The sequence below is a fragment of the Enhydra lutris genome, unplaced genomic scaffold (assembly GCF_002288905.1).
Source record: "Enhydra lutris kenyoni isolate GAN:26980312 unplaced genomic scaffold, ASM228890v2 scaffoldscaffold3, whole genome shotgun sequence".
NCBI lineage: Eukaryota > Metazoa > Chordata > Mammalia > Carnivora > Mustelidae > Enhydra > Enhydra lutris.
Genome location: NW_019154087.1, coordinates 74,404,946 through 74,430,110, shown reverse-complemented (window position 1 = coordinate 74,430,110; position 25,165 = coordinate 74,404,946). Strand labels below are relative to the sequence as shown.

The following is a 25,165-nucleotide window of genomic DNA, read 5'->3' as shown; positions in this document are numbered from 1 at the left end:
CTCTGAGAGTTCTTGTGCTAGACACTGTAGCTTCCAGGCTTGTATGCCTCCAGCAGGCTTCAAGTCCTGATTTAGGGTCCCTCCTTCCTCTTCCTGAAGACAAAATTTGACTTCTCTCTGTGTCTATTCTCAACTAGCTGTCCTGGAGGTATTGATCTGATAATGAAATTTATGCTAAGGTGTAAATGACTGCAAAGAGGCTTGGTGAGGCTATGCTGTAGGAGAAGGAATGTGTCTTACTTGGTGAAAATTCAGGCATTTTAGTAGACTAGTGCTGGGGTGGGGGGGAGCTTGATTAGAGTCCTAACTGTAAGAACCCAATTCACCTGAGAGTTTGTCTTGCTTTTCCAGAAAGGTTCCTGTAGAACGTCAACAGATGTAGGAGAAGCAAGTGCCTTTTAAAGACGGGGTAAGTCAAGGTGCAGCATGAAGTAGAGACCCACCAAAAATGGGAGTGTTGCAGCTCTGGCTGGGGGAATCAGAGATGCCTGGGAGATCTCCAGCTGCTGGTGAGAGCACATGCCCCAGGATGGGGAGGGAGACCCCACCAAAAGCCTTTACCTGGTGCCTGCCCATCAGCTCATGGCTGCAGGTCAGAGGCTGATCTGTGCTTGGGGTCCTCTTGTCTGATCTCTAGAGCAGTGCCCTGAGACACCTCTGTGGACAGCCCTTTTCTGCAAGGAGCTTGCAGAGAACTCCAGGTCCTGCACTTGGTCCTCATTACTCCAAAAGGCCATCCCCATTTGCTCATGTCTTTTGGCCTCAGAATTGGCTCTGAGAAATCAACACAATCTGCCCTCTCCCGGCATTAAAGAAAGAACCCCCTCCAACCCCCACCCCACAACCACACACACACAACCACACACATTGACATACAAGCCCAAAGGGCTCACAGGGCCCTGAGTTTATCTGGTGAGAGGTGGCATCCCATGGTAACAAGCCCCAGGGGCCTCCCTGGCCCTCCTCAGAGTAGAGGGAGGTACAGTGTCTTTGTGCTCGTCTCCTCCATTGCTCCAGCCAGGCTCTGTTCCTGTAGGCTGGGAAAACAATCTCCAAGCTCCAAAGGCTGCTAAGACTTTGGCCTGGCATTCCAGCTGACACAAACTGTTTGGGGGACTCACAGGTGGTGTGCTAGGAAAGGAGTCATGTCCAAGGTAGACACCTTGAGGAAGAACCATCAAGGGGCCACTTCTCACACACACAACACACCATTTTACCAATCTGAGCAAACTCTTTTAAAAGCTATCTTTTCTCTTCACCTGAAATTGGAAGACTTTTTTTACTCCCTGTGGTGTTAAGAGTGCCATGGCCCCTGCATCCAGTTGCTAGGAGACCTAGCCAGGACTGACTCAGAGTTTCTGGAACCCTGGAGGTGAGTGTGCCAGCTTTGTGAGGTCATGAAGACCTGCTTTGAGGTGGCTTTTTCCAGGCTTCTTTCCTCATGGCCCCTCCTCTCCAACTGGGTTCTGGGTTTCCTTCCCCCACACCTGTTTCAGGGTTCTTGATCCATTTCCTACAATGTCCAACCTCTCCTTCACAGGAGGTGAGCTTTCTCATGCTTTCCTGTGAACACTCACAAATGTCCCCCATCCTACATCTCCTTTAACCCAAGTCCCCCCACTTCTCTCCTTCCTTTCACAGTCAAGGATTTGTCTCCATGTTTTCATGGAGTTGTTGTCTTCATGTCTTCATTGACTTTCCTCCAATCAAGACCTGGTTTTAGATTCGTTCTTCTCGGCTGGCCAGTAGTATCTGTGACTCCCAGTTTCCTGCATCCTGACTTCTCTTCAGGGTGCAGAAAACAGGTTTGTAGGGGTGTCCCCTAGTTCAGTGCCCAAGCAGCCACAGCCAAGATGAGTAGGGATTGAGTCTCTTCTCTTGGGGTTGGTAGTTGTGCCATCTGATCATGGGGCTGCCTCCATTGGTACCTTCCCAGACATTGTTGTCTCTTTTGGTTTGGGCCTGGCAAGGGAATTTCTGGCCCGAAGTGAGAGCTCACAGGTCATAGCTCTACCCTGTGCCAGGGAAGAAGTAAGAGCTCCCAAGTTTCCAGCATCCACCACTTTAACCATTAAAGGTCATTATTCTTATCAGACCCATGGCTTCATCAAGCTGGGTGGGTTTCATAACCCACCTTTGCTACCCTCATGGACTTCAGGGCCCTTGCTACCTTTTCTTCCATGAGGAAGAACTTGGTTAGGACCACTTAGTTACACTCCTGCAAATTACTAGGGACAAAGGGATGGGGAAGTGGTGCCCTTCTTTCCCATGAGGCCCTCAGGCTCCTCATGCCAACTTACCCATTCTCTTTTCAGCAACCCTTGCATTCTTGTTTATCTCATGGAGGGTGTCCCTTTTCAACGTGTGGTTCCTTCATAATGGATCCCTTTTCATCATCATCATCCTTGGCTGATGCTTCTTGACTTCATTTCATTTCATTTCTTTTTTTTGTTTTGTTTTATTTAAATTCAAGTTAGTTAATATATAGTGTATTATTAATTTCAGGGTAGAATTTAGGGATTCATCAATTGCATATAATACCCAGTGCTCAATTACACCAAGTGCCCTCTTTAATGCCCATCACCCAATTACCCCATTCTTCCACCCTCCATGAACTATTTTCTCCCAAAGGATCTCTCTATCCTTCTCCTCGCCGCCTTCTCTGAAGACTTCTCTTCCTCTATTTTTTCCTTACATGTTGGTGCTGTCCATTGCTCTGTCTTACCCTGTTATCCTTCTAAGCCACATATTCTTTTTAAAAACTCTAGTATGGTAGCACTTAACACAAGATCTACCCTCAATACATTGTTAAGTGCGTAAGACAGTCTTGTTAACTATAGGCAGTATGTTGTATGGTAGGTCTCTAGAACTTATCCACTTTGTGTAACTGAAACAACATATCCATTGATGAGCAAACCTCCACACTCCTCTCCTAGACCCTAGCAACCACCATTCTACATGCTGACTCTAGGAGGGTGACTACTTTAGATACCTCATATAGGCAGAATCACACGTACTTGCCCTTTTGTGATGGGCTTCTTTCACTCAGCATAATGTTCACAGCTCATGTATTCTTGAGGGATTTTTTTTCCAGTTGCATGACTTTAATGTCCATCCATAGAAAATGACTTCCAAATTCATGCAATGAATGTGTCCAGTCTCCTCTGTCCCCAGCTTGGAGTGTGCTGTTGTGCTGTCTCTTCCCTGAGAAAGGATGACGGGTAGCTCTGCTACTTGTTAGGTTTGAGGGGGATCACAGGGTCTCAGGGCTTCTGTGGGGTAGAATCCTGATGCAGGTGTTTGGAGGAGTCAGTCCCCAAGTCTAGTGCTACTCGTTGGGTGCTGTCCCTGTCTATAGTTCTGGGGTAAGTGATGCAGGCCAGCCTCTGTGCCTGGACACTCTGATACTCTTCCTTGACTTCTCTCCCAAGTAGTGTTGGGCTGGGTCTCCATATCCCAGACCCAGAGTCCCTTCTCATCTCCTTTCCCATCCCTCTCAATTTTCTCTTTATGGTCACAGCTCTCTTTGTTACATCAGAAACTCAAACAGGCTTAGAAATGAGATTTTATTGTTGCACATAACTAAAATGTCTTGGGGTATGTTTAAGGAGAAGCTACATCCAGGTGTGCCCATCTCTATTCATTCTCAGGATCTTCCCTGAGATTTTCCTTTACCATCTCTTTCCTAAAATGTAATTTTCACTTCTCTCACCTGGCTAACTCTCATGGATTTTGCAAAATCCAGCCTGCACATCAGCTCTTCTAGTCTTTCAGTCTTTCAGATCCTTCATCCCCAGGCTTGTTAAGCATCTCTCCAACTGTTCAAGCCAGCAATCTGTGGGACATTCCTTACTGCTCCTCCCCCTGTTCCTTTGCAGATACTCCAAGCTTTACCAACTTTACCTCCTAAATATTTATTGAGCTCCTTCTCTTCTCTTCATCCCCATTGCTACTTACCCAAGTAGAGTCCCATCAATTCTTGCCCCCAATCCCTTCACCTATTCTCCATATTGTTGCCAGAGTAAACAAACAAACAAATTTGATTATGGGCTGGAAACTGGCAAAGGGGAACTTGCTAGGGTGTTCATAATGTTCTGCATCTTGTTTTGGGGGTTGGTTACTCAAGCTTATATCTTCACTTATGATCTCTGAATTCTATTTTATATAAATTACATTTTCCCCTTTGTCTACACATGCAAATACATTCACACGTAAAATTGGATTATGTCAATTCCTTGCTTCAAAACTTTTAATGGTTGCTCAGAGAGTAAGTTCCAAAGCCTTCATGGGGCTTAAAAGTCCCTATAATGATCTGGATCCTTCTTCCTTGTCCAGCCCATCCTGGCCACTCTGCCCCTGGCCACTTTTCCAGTCCTCCTCTGTCCTCCCTCCAGAACTTTGTACACACTATCTTCTCTCCTGGAACACTCTCTTTTCCCTCAGTCTGCATCCAACATTCTAATATCTCACATCTCAACTTTATCATCTCTTTCCTGGGGAAACCTTTCCTGAATCCCTGTGACATGGTCTTTTAGTACTAAATGCAACACTGGCAGCACTTTGCTCATCATAATTTTTCACTTTGATTAAACATTTTGATGATTTGTGTTTTTTATAAATTTAATTTTATTTTTTCAGTGTTCCAATTCATTGTTTACGCATCACACCATGCATGTTTCCATCTAGATGGTAAGGCAAGGTGGCATTTTATTTTCTTAAAATATTTTATTTATTTATTTGACAGAATGTACGAGAGCACAAGCAGGGGCATCAGAGGGTGAGGGAGAAGCAGGCTCCCTGCTGAGCAGGAAGCTGGATGCTATGCAAGGCTCAATCCCAGGACCCTGGGATCATGACCTGAGCCGAAGGCAGATGCTTAACCAACTGAGCCACCCAAGCACCCCAGCATTTCATTTTATTGATGACAATTTTATTTCCTGCTCTACAAACCATAGTAGGCAGAGCTGCTTGTTGACTGGATGCGACTATCATAACAACAGGATATTTCACCTGTTTATTGAGAACTTCTCCCTCAGCCTGCTTTTCCCATGACAACGTGAACATGTCTTCCTCTCTGGGGCCCTGCTACCTTACATAGGGCCTGAATGGTAGCTGGCACTCAGTAAGTGTTTTCTAGTTGAATAACTGGAAGCATCACAAGGTGATATTGACAGGAGGAAAACAAGTTATACCTGCCTTTGCACTCGACTCATTTTGGCCACTGCCAATGTTCTTTAGTAATTCGTGGACTTTCTCAGATCTCCTCTGCAATCCATACAAAACCACAAAGTCCAGCACTCTTAAACTTAATGGTATTTGAGGTACCTTTTCCTTTTTACTGTATGTGTATATCAACTCACCTTTGTTAAAGATATGTTTGTTCATAAGAATAATTTCATATACTTACCAAGCAATGCTTAAGAGTGTTTTTAGTTAGTAAATAGTGAGCACTATGTTTCAGGAACTTTAACTATCTCTTTGAATCCTTGCAAAATTCCATAGGATAGATATATTAATGATCATTCCTTTTTGGCATATGAGGAAACTGAAGCTTAGAGAGATTAAGTATCTTGTATAAGATCTCACAAAACTAGTATTGGAACCCTGACCTTAACACTTGGCCATACTAACCACTATTGCAGGATTCAAGAGTTTTCTAGATAAGATCTGGACATTTGGGTTCATGGACTCCAATTAGTGCTCAAGTAGAGATTATGTAACTTCTCACTTTGGGCTACAATATACCTTTGAATTATTCAGGGGAGATTTGACCAATATTTTTCTTTTTATCCTTTATCATCATCAACAACTTTTTGTAGCAGTCATTGTGTTACCCATTAGATCCTCAGACCTTATTCATCTTGTAACTGGAAGTTTGTTCCCTTTTACCAACCTCTCCTTATTTCTATTTCCCAGCCCCAACCAATGACAACCAACAACTTTTGAAGTCTCTGTTTCAATGAGTTTGACTTTTTTTTTTTTTTTTAAGATTCCACAAATAAGTGAGATAGTTTTTGTGATGGGCTTATAATGTCATCATAGTTCATCCACGTTGTAGCCCGTGCCAGATTTTCCTTTTTTTTTTTTTTTTTTTTTTTAGATTTTGTTTATTTGACAGACAGAGATCACAAGTAGGCAGAGAGGCAGACAAAGAGGAAGGGAAGCAGGCTCCCTGCTGAGCAGAGAGCCCGATATGGGGCTCGATCCCGGGACCCTGGAATCATGACCCGAGGTGAAGGCAGAGGCTTTAACCCACTGAGCCAGCTAGGCGCCCCAGATTTTCCTTTTTAAGGCAGAATAATATTCCATCATATGGGTAGACCACATTTTGTTTATCCATTCATCCACTGGGGGACACTTGGGTTGTTTCTACCTATTGGCTTTTTTTTTTTAAGATTTTATTTATTTATTTGACAGACAGAGATCATAAGTAGGCAGAGAGGCAGGCAGAGAGAGAGAGGAGGAAGCAGGCTCCCTGCCAAGCAGAGAGCCCGATGTGGGGCTCAATCCCAGAACCCTGGGATCATGACCCGAGCTGAAGGTAGAGGCTTTAACCCACTGAGCCACTCAGGTGCCCCATACCTGTTGGCTTTTGAGAATACTACTGCTATGACCATGGGTGTTCAAAGAGATCACTGTAATTTGGAGTCTTACAGGATCAAAGATAAAACTGCTTCTATACTTCATACTGAACAATTTATAAATAGTGGCTTAAAAATGACAGCCACATTAAGTAAAGACTGCTATCTCACTAGGCAAAGATAATGATCTCCTAGTAAAGATAAGATTAAACCTTCCAAACAGAGCATTGTTGGAAATTATCTCAAGTCCTAGTCCTATTTTATGGGCTAAAGTATTATGCTGTGGCCAATAGAAAATGGTCAGCAGCCTTAAAAATTAAGTCTAGATAGGATCTTTGGTTCTGTGTGGTTGGTTGCACATGGAATCAGTAGGAACCAATGAGAACCAAAGTAACCTAAGTTTTGAGAGAATAATGTTACCATCGAAACCCAATCTGACTTGCAATATCCCATGACTCTTAAAACAAAACTACTCTGATACCTCCAACACCAAACAAATGAGAGGTGAGCTTTAAGGGTTGTGAATTTCTAAGAAAAGTCTCCCAAGTACCATTCTGAGATGGAGCTTGGAAAATAATGGATGAGGAAAAACTTCCCAGAGGGGAGAACTATGAGGAAAATGCTTAAAGGAAATTCTCTCAGAGGTTGAAGCAACTGTCCAGGAATATGATCCATGGCCAAGACCAAGAGCCTACACTGGTTCTATTCTAGAGTATTCCAGGATTGCCATGAATCAATGAATGCTGTGGGTTTCCCATTACTCATTTTCTCTCTCTCTCTCTCTCTCTCTCTCTCTTTAAATTATCTCTCTTTTATGGGAGTTTTAAAGACAGTTATCTTTCATTTCTGTCATTGCATATGAGGGCTGCTGGGGCAGATTCTTTGACTTAATGGTTTTCAGACCTTGGGCCACAGGGACCATATTTATTTTTATTTTTTTAAATTTAATTTTATTTTTTCAGTGTTCCAAGATTCAGTGTTTATGCACCACACCCAGTGCTCCATGCAATACGTGCTCTCTTTAATACCCACCACCAGGCTCATCCATCCCCCCATCCCCCATCCTCTCTAAGACCCTCAGTTTGTTTCTCAGAGTCCACAGTCTCTCATGATCCATCTGCCCCTCTGATTTATCCCAATTTACTTTTCCTTTCCTTCTCCTAATGTTCTCCTTGTTATTCCTTATGCTCCACAAGTAAGTGAAACCATATGATAATTGACTTTCTCTGCTTGACTTACTTCACTCAGCATAATCTCCTCCAGTCTCGTCCATATGATACAAAAGTTGGGTATTCATCCTTTCTGAAGGCTGAGTAATAGTCCATTGTTTATATGGGCCACATCTTCTTTATCCATTCGTCTATTGAAGGGCATCTTTGTTCTTTCACACTTTGGCAATTGTGGACGTTGCTGCTATGGGCACATATGGCCCTTCTTTTCACTACATCTGTATCTTTGGGATAAATATCCAATAGTGCAATTGCAGGGTCATGGGGTAGCTCCATTTTTAATTTTTTTTTAAAGATTTTATTTACTTATTTGCCAGAGAGAGAGAGAGAGAGAGAGCGAGAGAGCACAGGCAGGCAGAGTGGCAGCAGAGGCAGAGGGAGAAAGCAGGCTCCCAGCCGAGCAAGGAGCTTGATGTGGGACTCTATCCCAGGACGCTGGGATCATGACCTGAGCCGAAGGCAACTGCTTAACCAACTGAGCCACCCAGGTGTCCCCATTTTTAATTTTTTGAGGAATCTCTACACTGTTTTCCAAAGTGGCTGCACTAACTTGCATTCCTACCAACAGTGTAAGAGGTTTTCCTTTCTCCAAATCCTCTCCAACATTTGTTGTATCCGGTCCTGTTAATCTTTCCCATTCTAACTGGTGTAAAGTGGTATCTCAATGTGGTTTTGATTTGAATTTCTATAGAGACCATATTTAGCTATGATAGAAAAGAGAGCATCACTCTAAGTGGGCATGAATATGAATATGAAGAAGGGTATTTATGGATGATAGGTAGTTCAAGGGGCTGGATCTTTGTGGTTTGTCCAGTATTTATTCTCCCCTAGTCATACCAATAGGACTCCAATCCTCTTAAGATTGCAATGTATGCAACTGAAAAATATTTACCTGCCTCCCTTGCATATTGGAGAGATTATGTGACATTTACCCTGGACAGATTTTCTGGACTTTGGAAATCCTACTTGCCCTTTATCCCTTTCTTTCTTCCAATTTGGAATGTAGAGATGATCACAGGAGCAATAGCAGTCATGTTGCAAACACATGAGTGAGAATCCCATCCTGGAGTCTCTGATGATAGCTGAGGCTATTGCACCAGCCGCTGACTACAGAAATCTGAACTCTTGTGGTATGAGAGAAAAAAAACACCCACTTCTTAAGCCACTGTTATTTGGGTTTAGAGTTATGTGTATCTACACTCAGTCTCTCAGTATTGCAGGAACTAATTTCTGAGGCCCAAGTTGGGTCAAACCAGGTCATAAGATGGATCCGGCAATGGGGGTTTCTTGTTCACAGAAATAAAGTGATTTGCCAGAACCAGGAAGTGGGGGTGTTTAGGTTGCAGGATATCTCCCCTGGTCACCAATGTGCATTGCACGTCCTACTTCCTGTCAGGGCCTTGAGAAAGAGACACTCATCAGTCATCTTGGAAGACTTATCCATGGCTGGGGGTGGGGTGGGCAGGAAGTCTGCTCATTAACATAAAAGGAGTCCCGTTAAGGACAAATTATTATGAGAAGCCAAAGGTCTACTGTGTTTTGGACACTACTCAGAAGGTAAATTTAGGCTTTTGAGCATGCAACCTGTTAGACCTTAGTTTCCCTGGGCAAGGACCCCTGGAATTGAGATGGGGGAGGTACACAACAAAGAAAGGTCAGTTTTAGGACCCAGTAAACCTCAGCATGTTTCTAAGCATTCATTCATTCATTCATTCATTCACTCAAAAATGTTTATGAAGCATGTAAGAGAAACCATTTTGCCACAAATGTGAGATACAGAGATAACCTGTAAATTCCTCTATGATGTGGCCCCTCCCCCAGCCCTGCCTTGGGGCATAATCCTTCTTGAGGATTTTGAGCCTTTTCTTGCCTCTATCCAGAAGGCTCTTCTCTCAGGTTTGGCCTGGGAGAGAAACAGGGAAGATCCTGTTTGACCAGCTCTTTCCACTCAGGACTGGACCAATGTCACATCCTCAGAGATGCTTTCCTCTCACTCTCTGTACCCTCATCCTGCTTTATTTTCCTTCACAGCACTAATTACCACCTGCCATATATTTATTTGCTATGTTTGTCTTTTCCTCACTAGAAAGTAATGTCCATGAGAGCAGAGTCTTCTCGTTGCTCACTGCAGGAACCATGTGCCCACAACAGTGTCTGACACAGAGCACACACTTCATATTAATTGAATGAATGAACAGAGGCCTTGTCCCCAGGATGCCTCCAGTTTGAGAGAGGAGCAGATCAAGTCACCAATAGAGCTGTCTAAATGTAAGAACAACACTCAGGAGGCTGTGAGGGAAGAGAGGAAGGGCACCCGGACCAGACAGGAATGGATGTCTGGAGAAAATGACTCTGCAGAGACAGAGCAGAACTAACAGGGGACTCAGGGTCAGGGCAGAGAAAGAAGATGGAGTCTGGGTGATTAGCCATGTAAGACAGGTTGGGGAACATTTCTTCCTCTAAGAAGAAATGGGTGGATGATAAAAGAAAGACAAATACTATATAATTTCACTCATATGTGGAATTTAAGAAACAAAGCAGATGAACATAGAGGAAGGGAAGGAAATGTAAAATAATAAGGGAGGCAAACCATTAGAGACTCTTAACTCTAGAAAACAAACTGAGGGTTGTTGGAGGGGAGATGGGTGTGGGGATGACATAACTGGGTGATGAGCATTAAGGAGGGCATGTGATGTGATGAGCACTGGGTTTTATATACAATTGATGAATCACTAAACTCTACACTGAAAGTAATAATACAGTGCGTTAACTAAATTGAATTTAAATTGGAAATAAAAAATAATGGTAAGGTGGGGGTGTGGGGTCATAATGGAAAGTTGAGAAAGGCCATTGTAAGACATGATCCTAGCTTCAATGTAGGAAAGAGATATGTGGAAGTTATCTCTAGGGTCAGGGGAGACATTATTCTAGGGAGAGATTTTTTTTTTAGAATAATTTAATAGGCTTCTTTTGTTGTGCCAAGATGGCTTTTGGGGAATACTGGAGCAGAGGGCAGAAGGCTACATAAATGGCTCTGCATAAAAAGTGGATAGAACATTCAGTATTTGACCTCAAAATGGGGGTTCTTACTGGCAGTGAAGAAAGTAGGCATGGCAGTTAGGTAGGCAATCAACCTCACCTACCCCAACAACAAAGCTTTTCTGCCTAGGAATGATAAAGCACTTCTTGGGATAAAAGAAGGGGCAGGGCCTTGGGTGTAGAAGAGGTGAAGAAACAGGGGACTCCAAAGAGGACCTTGAAGAATAGGATACAATGAAGGAAGCTGGGACCCAAGAAGAGGGGGACACCATGAGAAGTCCTCACTGGTGGGGAAGGTATGATGACCAAGGACTTTGGCACACAGGGACGTGTCAGAGTCACTTTAAAGTGTCCTCCTTCACTGGGCTATGACATAACCCCATCTGCTCTTCTTTACCCCTGAAATAACAGACATCTATTATGTACAATGGTCTGGTTATGAAGAAATTAAGACCAATGTGGGGCAAAGAATGGTAACAGTTCAAAAGCTACCAGGTGAGAGAGTGGGAATTTAGCAGTATGAAAGTTCTAGTCCCACCAAATCCCTCCAAAGACATGGGGAAGGGGTGGCGTTTCCTATCAACATGGGATGGGGCTGGATTCTATTTACCTTCTTCTTTAAGAAGAGAGTGACCCCAATCTGATTTCTACTTTACAATAGTAGGGCATAGATGATGCTGTTGCTAAGGGTGAGGGGGCATGAATGGGGTTTGGTCAGGTGGGGAAAGCAGAGATTTGGAAGAGCAACTGTAGAGGATAGCCTTATTTCCCCCAAACTGTAGAAAACATAATTTAAATAAAAGGATTTACCACACTTGGTGAATACATATTTGTCCAGGTCTAAAGTTTCCTTGAGAGCCTCTCTTGGAGAGGAGGGGGTGGTAGAGAGATCAAAATCCAGGGAAGGGTAAGTAGCAGAGGAAAAATTTTAATCCTATGATCAGAGAGCCCAACTCCTATTGTCCTGGTCAGAGGTCTGTTGAGACAGTGACCTGGAGAAATTGGTGATGATTTGGAATAGCTAGAGTGAGGACTGGCCTGACCAGAGAATGGCAGAAGCACTTAGTAGCAGCACTGGATGCTCAGATAATGTTGATACCATGAATTGGCAGAAACTTCAATCCACAGGAATAAGTGCATTCCTCCAGAAGCTTCCCACCCCTGAGTGTAGAAAAGAAAAAGGATGTGGCAGGATGGATCAGAAAGACAGTGACTGAAGTAACATCCCATGAGCACTGGGTTGGAGGCAAAGTGATCAGGTGCCAGGAAGGGGGCAAAGGAATCTGAGGAGGGTGACTAAGTTCTGGTGAGCATGAAGAACAGATATAGTGGGGGCGGGAAGAGAGAAAGAGAGCCAGAGGTAGAAGACCATGGCCTGACAACGATCTCATAGAATTAAAATTTCCAGAACCAAGAATGTCCTGGGTGACCAGACCGAGGAATGGACATGGGTTTTCACAGTGCTACACCCCTCCCATTTCTTGACTCTTCTCTCCTCATTCCCTTTTTGAAACTTCATGCTCTTTTTTTATTCTTTTAATAAAATCATTCCTTTTCTTGGCCTATGCTGTTCTCCCCATAAAAAGCATAGTAGAGTGGGAGGCTGATACCAAGCAGCCTGAATCTAAATTCTGGTTCCATTGCATACCAGCCAAATGACTTTTGGAAAGTTAACCTTTCCAGGACTCAGTTTCTCTATTCAAAAAGTGTGATAATAATATCTACCCCATAGACTAGATGAATCAGCATTTCTTGAATATCAGTGAATGTTGTACACTTTTCAGGTATTCAGTGAGCCAATACACACCATCTGAAATTTCTTTGTGTTGCTTATGGTCCACAGTTGGCATGAAGAATCTGGATTTCAGTCAATGACTATTGCATTGGACAATGCCTGTTCTGACTTACTACAATTATCTGGGGAAGCCTGGAGTGACGATTAATTTAAGGTATCAACTTGGCTGGGCCAAGGGATGCCCAGATAGCTGGTAAAATATTATTTCTGGTTGTGTCTGTGAAGGTGTTTCTGAAAGATATTCACATTCAAATCGGTAGACTCAATAAAACAGATTGCCCTCCCCAATGTGGGTGGGTGCCATCCGATCTGTTGAGGGCCCCCCAAAGATTAAGAAGGCAGAGGAAAGGTGAATTGTTCTCTTTGTTTGAGCTGAGACACCCATCTTCAACTGCCACATCAGTGTTCCTCAGTCTTGGGCCTTTGGACTCAGACTGGGACTTATACCATCAGCTCCTCTGGTTCTCAGCCCTTCTGGCTGGAACAGGAACTACACCACAAGCTATCCTCACTCTCCAACTTGCAGATGTGGGACTTCTCAGCCTCCGTAACTGCATGGGACAATTCCTTATAACCTCTTTCTATATATCTAAATCTCTCTATATTCTACTCATTCTGTTTTACTTGAGAACCTTGACTAATACACCTAGCTTTCAAATACAGAGTGATCTCCACTCTGCAGCCCACACATATGCACATCTGATTGGATTGAATCCCACACCTGTCAACCAGAGGCAAGCATTGAGTGATTTTGTGGAACTGATCAGTCATGTTGATATTGAACGTACATTGCTTCAGTTGTCACCTCGTGATGGCAATGCATTCACAGTCCCCATCGTTTCTGCAGCTGGCTCTTTCACCTCATTAAATTCCAGTGAGGAAGGCACCAAGTGTTAGATCATGTAGTTCACTCCTACTTCTAAGAAACTCTTCACCTGGGGCACCTGGGTGGCTCAATGGGTTAAGGCCTCTGCCTTCGGCTCAGGTCATGATCCCAGTGTCCTGGGATGGAGCCCCACATCGGGCTCTCTGCTCTGCAGGGAGCCTGCTTCCTCCTCTCTCTTTCTCTGCCTGCCTCTCTGCCTACTTGTGATCTCTGTCAAATGGATAAATAAAATCTTAAAAAAAAAAAAAAAAGAAACTCTTCACCTAAATGTGAATATTCTAAGAAAGGATAGTTCTCTGTTCTCAGAGAGAGTGGATTTGATAATTCCAGGCTTCAGTATTTCCCCAGAAGTGTTGCCAACATAAAGCCAAAACGATCAATTCAGTCTAAAGTCAGTAAGTGGGGCCCTCCAAGACTTGGTAGAGAGAATAGATGGTGGATGGTTTTACCCATCAGCTGGTTCTTTTAGGCCTTTATACACCTAATTCCTATCTCATACAATGACACTCTATTTCCTTTTCTGATTCGTTCAGGGAGATGGGAACCAGCCAGCCACCTCTCCCCTAGTGTCCCTGACTCAGGACTTGTGCTTCCATGGAGCAACCCCTGCCAGCACAGGCTGCTTGTGGCCCACCCAGGTGGCTGGAATCAGGCGGGAGCCCTGGTGCTGGGAGGGTGCCCCTGAAAGCCCATGGGGGCTGTGTTTAACAGTCTTGAAGAGTGCACCCTTGGGCAGAGGGCCAGGAACAATCTGTGTAAACCACTAAGCTAATTATTCTTTCTGCAGATGGTGTCCCCCACTAATCCTCTCTTGGTTTGTCATAATCCAGTTCTTTTGGATTGAGGTGAGCTGCTGGGTGCCCGGCTTTTGTGTAAAAGGGCTATCTGCTAAAGCAGAGGAGATAGGGTGACTGCTTTGTGGGACTGGGGTTCTGGGCTCTTGAGCCAAGGAAAGTGGCTGCAAGTACTGTCCAGAAGAAGGCCACAAGCCCTGTGACCAGAGCTGAACCAGCTTCAGAGAGTGGGGCAAACACCCACACTGGCCTGACTTTCCACCGCTGGCCATCTCCTTGGGGCTCAGATTGCTCAGAGGAGCTGGCCATGACCTTTTGCTCTGCAGAGGACGGTGAGTCTGAAGGTCTGTATCCCTTGGGGTCAGCCGCCCCAGGGGTAGAGTATCTTAGCTCTGAGAAGTCACAGCCAACAGGGCAGCCATTTCAGCCTGATACTCTGGGAGGGACGTCTTGAGTGGGATGCTTGTGGTGATGCAAGATTGGGTCTCTTACCCAGTCTGCTGGGCTGTTTGGAGTAGGTCATGTTTAAACACGGTGCTGCTGAGATTCAGGTTCCTGCTCGTTGATTTACAGGATAATAATATTATAGCCTGTCTGGTTCTCCTACCCATCCCGGGAGAGTGAACAATGCAGTCACTGGAGCCAGAGAGGGAGAAATCCCTCCTGAGGACCCTCCTCAAACTCTTAGAGTGGAGGGGGCACTGCCCTTCAACTTCTGTAAGGTGAAGATGGCCCATGGTGGGATGGTTCAGGGGTTACCCTTGGTTCTCAGAGGATCAAGACTTCAAGGGAAGGCTATAAAGAGCCAGGGTGAATATAAAGATTGGCAGGGAAAAGGGTTGGGAGTCCCTAGGAATTACATAATTGAATTTTCTCTACTGGTTTAGAGTTAGCACCCATTCCTACAGAAGAAAGTGGGATATGGAGAGATTAAATTATAAAAGGGCCACAAAGCCAAACCCAGTTTCATCCTCAAACCTCTTTCCTCCTTGTTGCTCTTTCTATGGTCATTCCTGGTTAAAGCCAAATGCCATCCTCCTATCCCAGGTTTACTGACGAAGAGACTGAGACTTGCGGTAGCTGGGTGATTTGCAGAGGACACACAGTCAGCGAGGGCAGACTGTTAGCCAAGTCCAGTGTGACTGCCACTAATTGTCTCTGTGCCTCAGTTCTGTACCTTCCTGCAGGGCTCCACCCTACTGCCGACTCATCCCCTACTTGGAGGAGGAAGTCCACTCCATAGTGTGGGGAAGGGGGCACAAACCACTGCCTCCCTTTTGTGTAACCATGGAGGAGGAGGCCTGGGAAGGGATCTGGTCCCTTCTCACAGTCAAGAAGTGCACCTCAAAGAGTGAGAATATCCTCTGCTAGGGACAATTTCTAGAGAAGTACAACCTGCATCAGTCTCTATTTACCCTCTTAGATATACGGATGTCATCCAGAAATCCTCTTATTACAGTGACGTAAGATAGGCCTGCTTTCCTTATTCAAGCTTGGGGGAAAGAGGAGAGCTGGTTGCCATTTTCAATACCTTCATGCTTCAATGTATGTTTGGCTATGTGTATGTGGGGGTGTATGCCTATATGTTTGTGTCTGTGTGTGTACATGTCTGCATGTGTAAATGTACATGCCTATAAGTTGTGTATATGCGAATGGGTATTTCTTTGTGCATGTGTATGCACCTGGCTGTGTGTGTGTGTGCGCATGCTGGTACAGGAGAGCTGGAGGTGCTGAGATACCACTGGACTAGCAGTCAGAATGTCTAGACCTGCTCTGGCTGGCTGCGTGGTACTCCTGCTCTCTAGGTCTTGGTTTTCCAGGTAGAAAGAGAGCAGGATGGACTAAAGGAGCCATCTCTTCTTTACAGGGCAACAGCCTATGCCTACAGTGTTCACCCGCTTTCTCAGCTCCAAGTCAAATAACCCCAGTCCCTATAACCTTTCCCTGTAAAGCACATTTTCCAATCCTTTAATCATCTTGGTTATTTTCCTCTGAACTCCCTCCAAGATACCTATGTCATTGGATAAGTATGTCGTATAAATTAGTCAGTGAATCAATCTGTCAACAATATCTCTTGAGCAACCACCCTGTGGCTTGCAGGAGGTGCAGGGCTGATACAATCCAACCACACAGGAACAGAAAGAGTTTTCACTGTGGCTCAGACCAAGGGTTCATTTGTCCAACAGTGGTCTGGGGGCACTGTGGACATGCTGGGAAGATATTGTTCCTTTTAATACCACCATCTCTTGAAGGTCAGGGTTGTGCCTCAACATCAATATCTGAAAATGTTTAAGTAAACATTTAAGGGCACCTGCTTTGTTCAGAGCCCTATGATAGGCACGTTAAGAGTTAGGAAAATGAGCATGATGCAGTCCCTGACCACTAGGAGGAGAGGCAGGTGCAAGACGTAGAGAGTAAAGGGTAGGTATGGAAGCAAAGAGGAATAAATGTGTCCTAAGAGAGAACTTGCCAACTTCAAGGCTGCAGATAGGACATTGGTATTCAATGTGGGCTGCTTTGAAAGCTTTTCTCCCAGATGCAGCATGGTCAATAATAAAGTGAAGTAGCCAAAAGAATTCAGAATTTGGAGTAAACCAAACCTTTATTTGAATAATGATTTCACCCTTCATTAGCTGGGTGAACCTCAGGCAAGTTGATAAAGGTTTCTGAGTTTCAGGTTCCCTACATGGAAGAATAATACCTACTAGGAAGGATTGTTTGAACTTAGATGACATCATATTTGTAAAGTGTCTGGTGCATAGTAGGTGATTAGTATTATAATCTCCCTTCCCCTGTCAATTCACTAAGGATCATTTGCTGAAAAGTCTTCAGCTCTTCTGGATGGATAAATGTTGGTCATATCACCAGTTGGGGTTCTAAATTCTGTGAGTTGATTATATGAGTTGACCTTTCTGAGCCTGCTTCTTTATTTATAAACTTCTACCTCACAGATCAGATTTAAAGGTAATAATTAGAAAAATTATGATGAGCAAAGCACTTCATAAACTATAAAACACAATATAACTATTAATGGCTTGATATTACCCATCAACTTTAGCTTACTCACCCATAAAATGAGTATAATAATAGTAATTTCTATGAAGATGAAGTGAGAGGACCGATATAAAAGTAATTTGTGAAATTATAAAGAACTGTGAAGTCTTGTTCTTATAACTTTCCTAAGCTTCAAATTCCTCATCCATAATACGACAGGATGGCTAATGGGTTCATCTTATGTGCCAATCTTGGTCATGTAGTAGCTCATTATTTTACATGTGGATAGTATAAATTTCTAGTTAATACCCTGCTGCTGTTGCCTTGTGTCCCATTGGCCCCTTTGGTCAAAGCTACATATTGGGCCACTGTTATGTTAGGATGCTTCTGGCTATAAGAAACAGAATCCCCAGCTAAAAGTGGTTTTAAGGTAAGGGATTTGGTGTCTCATCTAACAAGAAGTCCAGAGGCAGGGTAATTTCAGCGTTGATTAGTTCAGTGGTTTGACCAAGTTAAGACTGGAATTCTCTTGGCTTTCTTTTCATGGTCACATGGTGGCTATAGCAGTGCCAACAATCACATCTACATAATGACAACAATCTGAAACAGGAAGAGATGAATCCCTTTTAATGTACAAAACAAATTCTTGGAAGCCTCTTATTTTCCAGGGTTGTATCACATGCCCTTTGATAGGGGGAATGGATTGCATGATTGAATGTGACTAGTCAATATTCAAACTCTGTGGCTGGAAGAGGCTCATGAAACACGTGGTCACCCAATCAGGCCTCTGTTAGCAATGGAGAAAGTCCGCAAGTGCAAAGAGGGAGGTGACCAGCAATGTCTCTTTCCAATTAGAACCAGAGCCATAGGGCTTTACTTGCACACCTCCCCACAATGTTGTGAGGTTTTCCTGTAGCTGGGGTCGCAATTAGAAAGGGCCCCCACCACAATCCTGAAAAGCAGTTTAAACAGATATTTGCCACCCTTCATGACAGAAATTGAGCTTTCTGGGAACCAGTGGGAGCAATCCAGCCTCCTATCTTGGCAGGAAGATTACTGGTTTAGAGGGTCAGGGCAAGATCATAGCCTTGTGGACTCAGCGGTCACAGAGTCTTTCCCAGACAAAGTGCTTGACCCTGAGAATTACAAATCAGCATCGCAACATTACTACTGTGTGTGGTATTTCCTTCTGAATCTAGCATAGTGCTAGTACCTAGAGCATGTGCCTGAAAAACACCCAAGGTGCTTAAGAAAGGCACTCTAATTGCCACAATTTAAGCAGTTCGATCAGCAAGTGGGTTTTTTTTTAAGATTTTATTTATTTATTTGAGAGAGAGAAAGGGAGAGCATGAGCAGGGTGAGGGGCAGAGGGAGAAAGAAGCAGGCTGTCCACTGAGCATGGAACCAAAAGCAGGGCTCTATCCTGGGACTTCAGGATCATGACCTGAGCCTAAGGCAGACACTTCAGCAACTGAGCCACCCAGGCACCCCAAGAATGAAGTCTTTTATAGTGGAATAGGTTTTGCTGGCATTTTAAGAAAGTCATTTCTGTGGATTTAAAAAATCTCATTCTCTTCCTCTATAAGAGCTTTGTGAATCCATTGGAATGGTGGATACAGGGGCTTTCTGAGGGAAGAGGAAACCCCCATCAGGTATCTATTCTAAGGAACAGGCTCTGGTCTTGGCCCAGGGATGGTCATCTAGCTCTGAAAGGAAGCAAATCTGGGAGGGAATGGGATGGCCACAGCCCTAACTGCCCTGGATCTTCATGCGCACTAGGTGGATGCCCTTGTTCTTGAAGCTCCCTATTTAACTCCTATTAAGTGTTGTGGGAAAGTTATGAGGTTGAGATCCCCAAGGGTATCTCTAGGGGAGATATGTGTAAGGCGGAGGAGGATAAACACTGAGAAGATAGAAGATTGTGTCTAATTCCCCTGTATGTATGGTATCTGTCCATGCTCAGCAAAAGTGATTTCTGTAAATGAGTTCTTACTTGGAACTCTAGCACAAGAGCTGGATAATGGCAAAGCCAAATGGACCTTATTTCTCTTCCATTTTGAAGGTCTCATTTTACTGGCAAAGACAAGGAAGTCACTTCAAATAAGACAAAGAACCGAGGGCTTTGGATGTCAGGGTCCATGCCTATCCCACCATTCCTTGTGACTTGTCTTAAAAGTTTGGATATTTATATCAGATCTGTGCAGGATCAGGATGCTATGAGTACTAGATTCCAGAGCTGTGGTTCTCAAATCTATCTGTGGCGAAACTGCCTGAAGCCCCTCTAGGACAAGGCCTGGAAACTTACATTGAAAAACAACTAGCAACCATTAGTCTGGCTACTATCCAAAAAAAAAAAAAAAAAAAAAAAAAAGGAAATAACAAGGGTTAGTGAGGATGTGGAGAAACTGGAATCCTTGTGCACTGTTGGTGGAAATGCAAAATGGTGTAGTATCTATGGAAAACAGCATGGCAGTTCCTCAAAAAATTAAACATGCAATTACCATATGATCCAGCAATTTCACATCTGGGTATACACCCAAAATCATTGAAAGCAGGGTCTTGAACAGCTTTTTGTGCACCTGTGTTTATAGCAGAATCAGCCATTATCAGCCATTATACCCAAAGGATGGAAGTAACTCAAGTATCTACCAACAGATGAAAGCATAAGGAAAATGTGGTATACGTATACACAAGGAGGTTCTGACACAGTCTACAACATGGATGAACCTGGAGGGTGTCATGCTAAGTGAAATAACCCTGCCACAAAAGGACAAATGCTGAATTATTTCACTTATATTAGATTCCTAGAGGAGTCAAATTCATAGAGACAGAAATGGTGGTTCTATCAGAAATGGTAGAATGGTGGATGCTGGGGGCTGGGTAAAGCAAGAATGGAGAGTTAGTGTTTAACATGGACAGTATTTCACTTTTGCCAAGATGAAGAGTGTCGTGGGTAGATGAGGGTGACAACTGCACAACAACGTGAGTGTATTTAATTTCATGGCACTGTACACTTATAAATGGTTAAGATGGTACATTTTATGTTATGTGTACTTTACAACAACTGAAAATAACAGTAGCAGCAATGACAATGAAAAGATGCTCTTAGCCGTCACAGATTAGGTTCCTTGGGAAGCAGAATCTGAGAGGCAGGTCAGGGTGCTGAAGTTTATTAGGAGGTGCCCTTGGACCAATCCCCATAGAGGAGGGGGAAGAAACAGGATTGACAGAGGGAAAAGTGGGCTGCCATGGAGTTTCAGTGGAAACTCAGACAATTTTGCAGGGAGTTCTGAAAGTAGACAGCTCTTTACTGCTGTCCCAATGTGGGGCGAGATGACCAGGTATTTATAGCTGGGCATGATCTGACATTGGATGTGTGGCCCTGGACAAGGCTATCTTCTACTGAAGCAATTCCAAAGGGGGCTCAACCCTGATGTCTGTCATTTGAGAAGAGCAGATGCAAAGTGCCTATTAGCATGAGTACATACTAGGCTTCAACAACCATCCCTGAATCTTCTCAGCAATCTTTGTAGTACTTTCTGAGAAAAGCCTTATTTCCTTGTTCTGTATGTAGGGCATAGAGCAGTTAAGTCACTTGCCCAGCCACGTGGCTAGTAAGTAGCTGAGCTGGTTTAGAACTCCAACCTCTTGTCTGAGTCCAGGGCTTGGTCCACACCTGCCACCTGTAGATGCAGACAACAGTGGCTCTGCCTTGGATCCTGGACATTAGAGGGTCTGGCCCTAGCCCACCTCCACTGATATCCCTTCCTAGGGGATGAAGAGCCCAGAGGGACCAGCATATGTGTCCCACCTGGAGAACTCATTTTTCCCTCTCTTCTTGAGCAAACACTGGGGAGTCATGATTCTCTGGAAGTTACTAGGGCCTACATCACCTCTTCTCTGAGTCCATGCTCCCAAGGCTCCTAGTAAGGTATGCAAAATCCTTCAGTGGCTTGTAAGTGAAAGACAAGGTCTTCACATAGCACTAAGACACGTAGCCATTCAGAAAACAGTGCTAGTGTCTATGTTTTTGGGTTCAAACCCTAGCTTCCCTTTGCAGTTGCTGCCTGTCTCTAGGTATTTAAATCTCTAATTTCTTCATTTTCTCTACTACAAAATGCAGATGATAGTGGTGGGTCTTACAAGGTGTGTGGGGATCAGGTTGGCAGGGCAAGTGACTCATAAATGGGTGCTGGCATTAAGAGGTCCTCATCACATCCCAACGACATTGCTGAATCTGATTCACTCTTTGCTTCTCCTGACCCAGTGTGGTCCTCCTCACCTGTCTCTAGACAAGATTCTAAGTTCCGAGGTGCAGGGATGGCTTCTGTTGTGCTCTCCTTGGTGACCCCAGTGCCCAGCATGGGGAAGAGTTTTTATCTGCTGAGTGATAGAATGAAGATGGGGCAGGATGGCCTGCAGGGTGTTGAAGGAATCAAGACTTTCTGAGTGAGATAAAGTGCAAGCAGGAAGGAGAAGAAAGCCTACATCAGCAGGTACCTCCAGATTCCACAGTGTGGAATCTGTGTTCACTGGTAAACAAGATATGACTGTGTCCTCCGCCCAGCCTGGTTGTGACATGGGACCTCTACTCCCTTGTGCAATGAGAAATAGCTTGTGAATTATGTCTCTGAGCATCTCCAGAGCCCATCATTTACTGGTGTCCCATTTCACAGCTGGGACCATGGAGGCCCAGTAAGCAAGCAGAGGCCGAAGGCTCAAGGGCACATGACTGCTTCCCTTCCCAGAGGCCTTCTTTCCTGGCAAGATGTGCCCATCCCAGAATGTGTTAGCAATGATTCTCTAAGCTGGCTGTGCTTCAGAATCACCTGGAATGATGGCTCATACCAATTCCCCACCCTTGAAGGTTTGGATTCAGTTCTAGGAAGCGGTGTTTGGAAAATCTGGGACTTAACCAAAACCTCTGGTGGTTTGGATAATTTGGTGTTGAAGACTGATGTTTGGGAACCACTGGTTTGGAGAAGACCTTTACAGAGACTAATTTAAGATTTTATTTCTTTTATTTGTTTATTTCTTCATTCCCACAATAACATAAGCATTATAGAAAGCCAAGAGATCTGTTGTTAAAATAAATGGTCCTTACTACAAAAGTCAGTCAATTGGGTTGTTAGTGTTGTATAAGCTAAATAACTGTTGGCTGAATTATTTGCCTTTATTAGCAATAACATGTATTTATGCGGAGTCAGAGAGAAGTTGTTCTCATTTTTGGCTATACATTAGAATTCCAAAGGGAACACTAGAAAAGAGCTGATTCAATAGGGATTTTTGAGGTGGGGCTCTAGGTAGAGTCTAACATTCAGCAAGGTTTGAGAACTGCTGCTATGGCATTGCCAGAGCTCCCCCTAGTCACCAGCTTCATGGCATCCTCAGAACAAGCCCGTGAAATAGGCAGGGATTATGTTTTTATTTTATTGATGAAAAAGAATGAAAAGGCTGAGGCCCAGAGAGGTGAATGAACCAGCAGGAAGCTAGAGAGGGAAAGAGCTGGTTCCGTGTCTTTGTTTATAGATGGCTGTAACCTCACTTTGACTCAGTCAACTCTTAGTAGTCATACTTTGTTTTGCTGTATAGTTGAGAGCATGCATGAATCCAACCTGCATAGTCTTATGTGCATCTTCAAAGAGCAGGGGTAGCACAAGGATAGGCTGCTGTGGGCTGCATTTCTCTGAAAGCTACAATTTGGGAGAGCCTTTGGTTTCTTGTAGAATCATAGACTTTTAGGAGGAACAGCTTCTTTAGGGGCCACCTTGTCCAGCCTCCTCATTTTTTTGGAGAAGAAATCAGAAGTCCAGAGATATGGTATGAATCCCCAAGTCTCCATTGCCCCAATGAGATAGCATCTCAGTCACCTGGTCCTAGTCCTGAGCACTCCCTGTAATTCCAGTTGCCCAGACCTTGAATGGAGCTTGGGTCCTCCTGAAGGAGGCCAGGGAGCAGAGCTTAAGCTTTCACAGAGGGCAGAATTGGGCTGGGTGTTCTCAGGACCACACATGACCTTCTCATGTCCCAAACTTGTCCCTGGCAATATGCCCCCTTGTTGACAGATGCTGGAGGTTTCTTCTACCCTTCTTGACCACTTCCCAATCTCCTCCCACCCACCCTTTGCCACATTTGCCAGAATGACACAGACTGTACCCAGTTTTATTGTCTGGTGTTGTGAATCAGTTCCTTGTAACATACCAGTTGCTTCCATTCTCTGAATTTCCATGGATCCATCAACATGTTCTTGGAGCTGGGTGGTTTGCCACTCACAACCACCTGCCCAGGTGAGAGGTAGTCGGCAAGCCTCCAGGCGAGAAAGGAATGTTTTTCCAGCACCCACATTAGGTTCTTGGCTGAATCAGGATCCTTTCTATCCTGGTGCAGGGATTGGCTTTTCTCTTCTAGGCAGGAAAGACCACATTCCAGCTTTTTCCAGGCTCTTTGTTACTTTGTTACCTGGCAGCAGAGACAGATGGAAAGACACCTTTTTTTCCTCCCTAGAAAATTAATCTCAGTGCTTTCCCTTCCTTTCTGAGAAGTCATGAATGTGTCCATCATCCATGAGTCTTTCAGAGAATGCACAGCAGACTGGCCATCACCCTATGGCAGAAGCTGGCTTGGGAACCATCAAAAGAGTAGAAGAGCTACCACCAGCACCTGCAGGGATCCAGGCATTCTCACACACATGATCTTATGTAGCATTTGGGGTAGTTTTTAGTTTCTTTTTCAGATGAGAAAACTGGGGCTTGGGCTACTACTTAATTTATCCCAAATTACATAACTAGTAAGTGGGGAAAAAAATTTGACTACAGCTGTGTAACTGTAAGCTTCCTTGTGTCTTGCTTGAATCTCTGCATTAAAGAGAGAGAGAGAGAGAGAGAAATAAGAGTGCTTGGGTGGCTCAGCCAGTTGGGCTTCTGACTCTTGATCTTGGCCCACTTTGTGACCTCATGGGTCATAGGATTGAGACCTGCCTCAGAATCTACACTGGGCAGAGAGTCTGCTGGAGGATTCTCTCCCTCTGTTCCTCCCCCCAACTTATGCACATGCATGAACTCTCTCTTTGAGCCAATGTTCTCCTGCTTCTGACTCCTAAAAGGACCTAGCTTTCTTCTTATCTTTCCCCTAAGTTACTGAGCATCTAACTCAGGGAACCCTGGGTATATAGACAATTCTTGTGTAACCAAAATGCACCAGGGCTCTCTGTTGGCACTTCACAGCAGCTAGGCAGAATCAGAGAAAGTCATTCTGAAATTAAAAAGAAATTTTTTTCTCAAAAATCTAAATATTTACTAAAACTCCCCTAAGAGGCTGGAAGGCTCATTTCAAAGCAAAATATACAACAGCTCTTCTTTAGCTATCTTCCATCCACTACCCAGATTTTTCTAGTTTTTCCAAAAAATTTTCTCTCAGGATTTTAGCCAGTACTATTCTTTTATCTCTCACTTTCAACTTCCCAATTATTTTTGTTTTTCTTAAGTTTCTTGAGAGTTTTATTTTCTTTCTTTTTTAAAAAAAAAATTTATTTATTTATTTGAGAGAGAGGGAGAGAACACACGTGTGTGCATGGAGGGGAGGGGCAGAGGGAATGGGAGAGAGAGAATCTCCAGTAGACTCCCTGCTCAGCAAGGAGCTGGATGCCGAACTTGATCCCAAGACCCTGAGATCAAGACCTGAGCTGAAATCAAGAGACAGATGTTCAACTGACTGAGCCCTCCAGGCCCCTCAAGAGAGTTTTCTTTTTTTTTTTTTTTTTTTTTTTAAGTTTTTTTTTTTTTTTTTGAGAGAGAGACAGTGAGAGAGAGCATAAGCGAGGAGGAGAAGGTCAGAGGGAGAAGCAGACT

The 25,165-nt window shown here is 44.1% G+C and overlaps 1 protein-coding gene across 1 annotated transcript in view; it reads right to left on the bottom strand.

Moving 5' to 3' along the window:
• The window catches only part of LOC111152565 (chromosome unknown C8orf74 homolog), a 29,068-nt gene extending 27,761 nt beyond the window's left edge, over positions 1–1,307 (bottom strand). Inside the window, exon 1 of the mRNA XM_022511046.1 lies at positions 1,260–1,307. Coding sequence (XP_022366754.1) covers positions 1,260–1,307 — 48 coding nt within the window. The remainder of the gene's footprint in view (positions 1–1,259) is intronic.
• Positions 1,308–25,165: the final 23,858 nt, after the last annotated feature.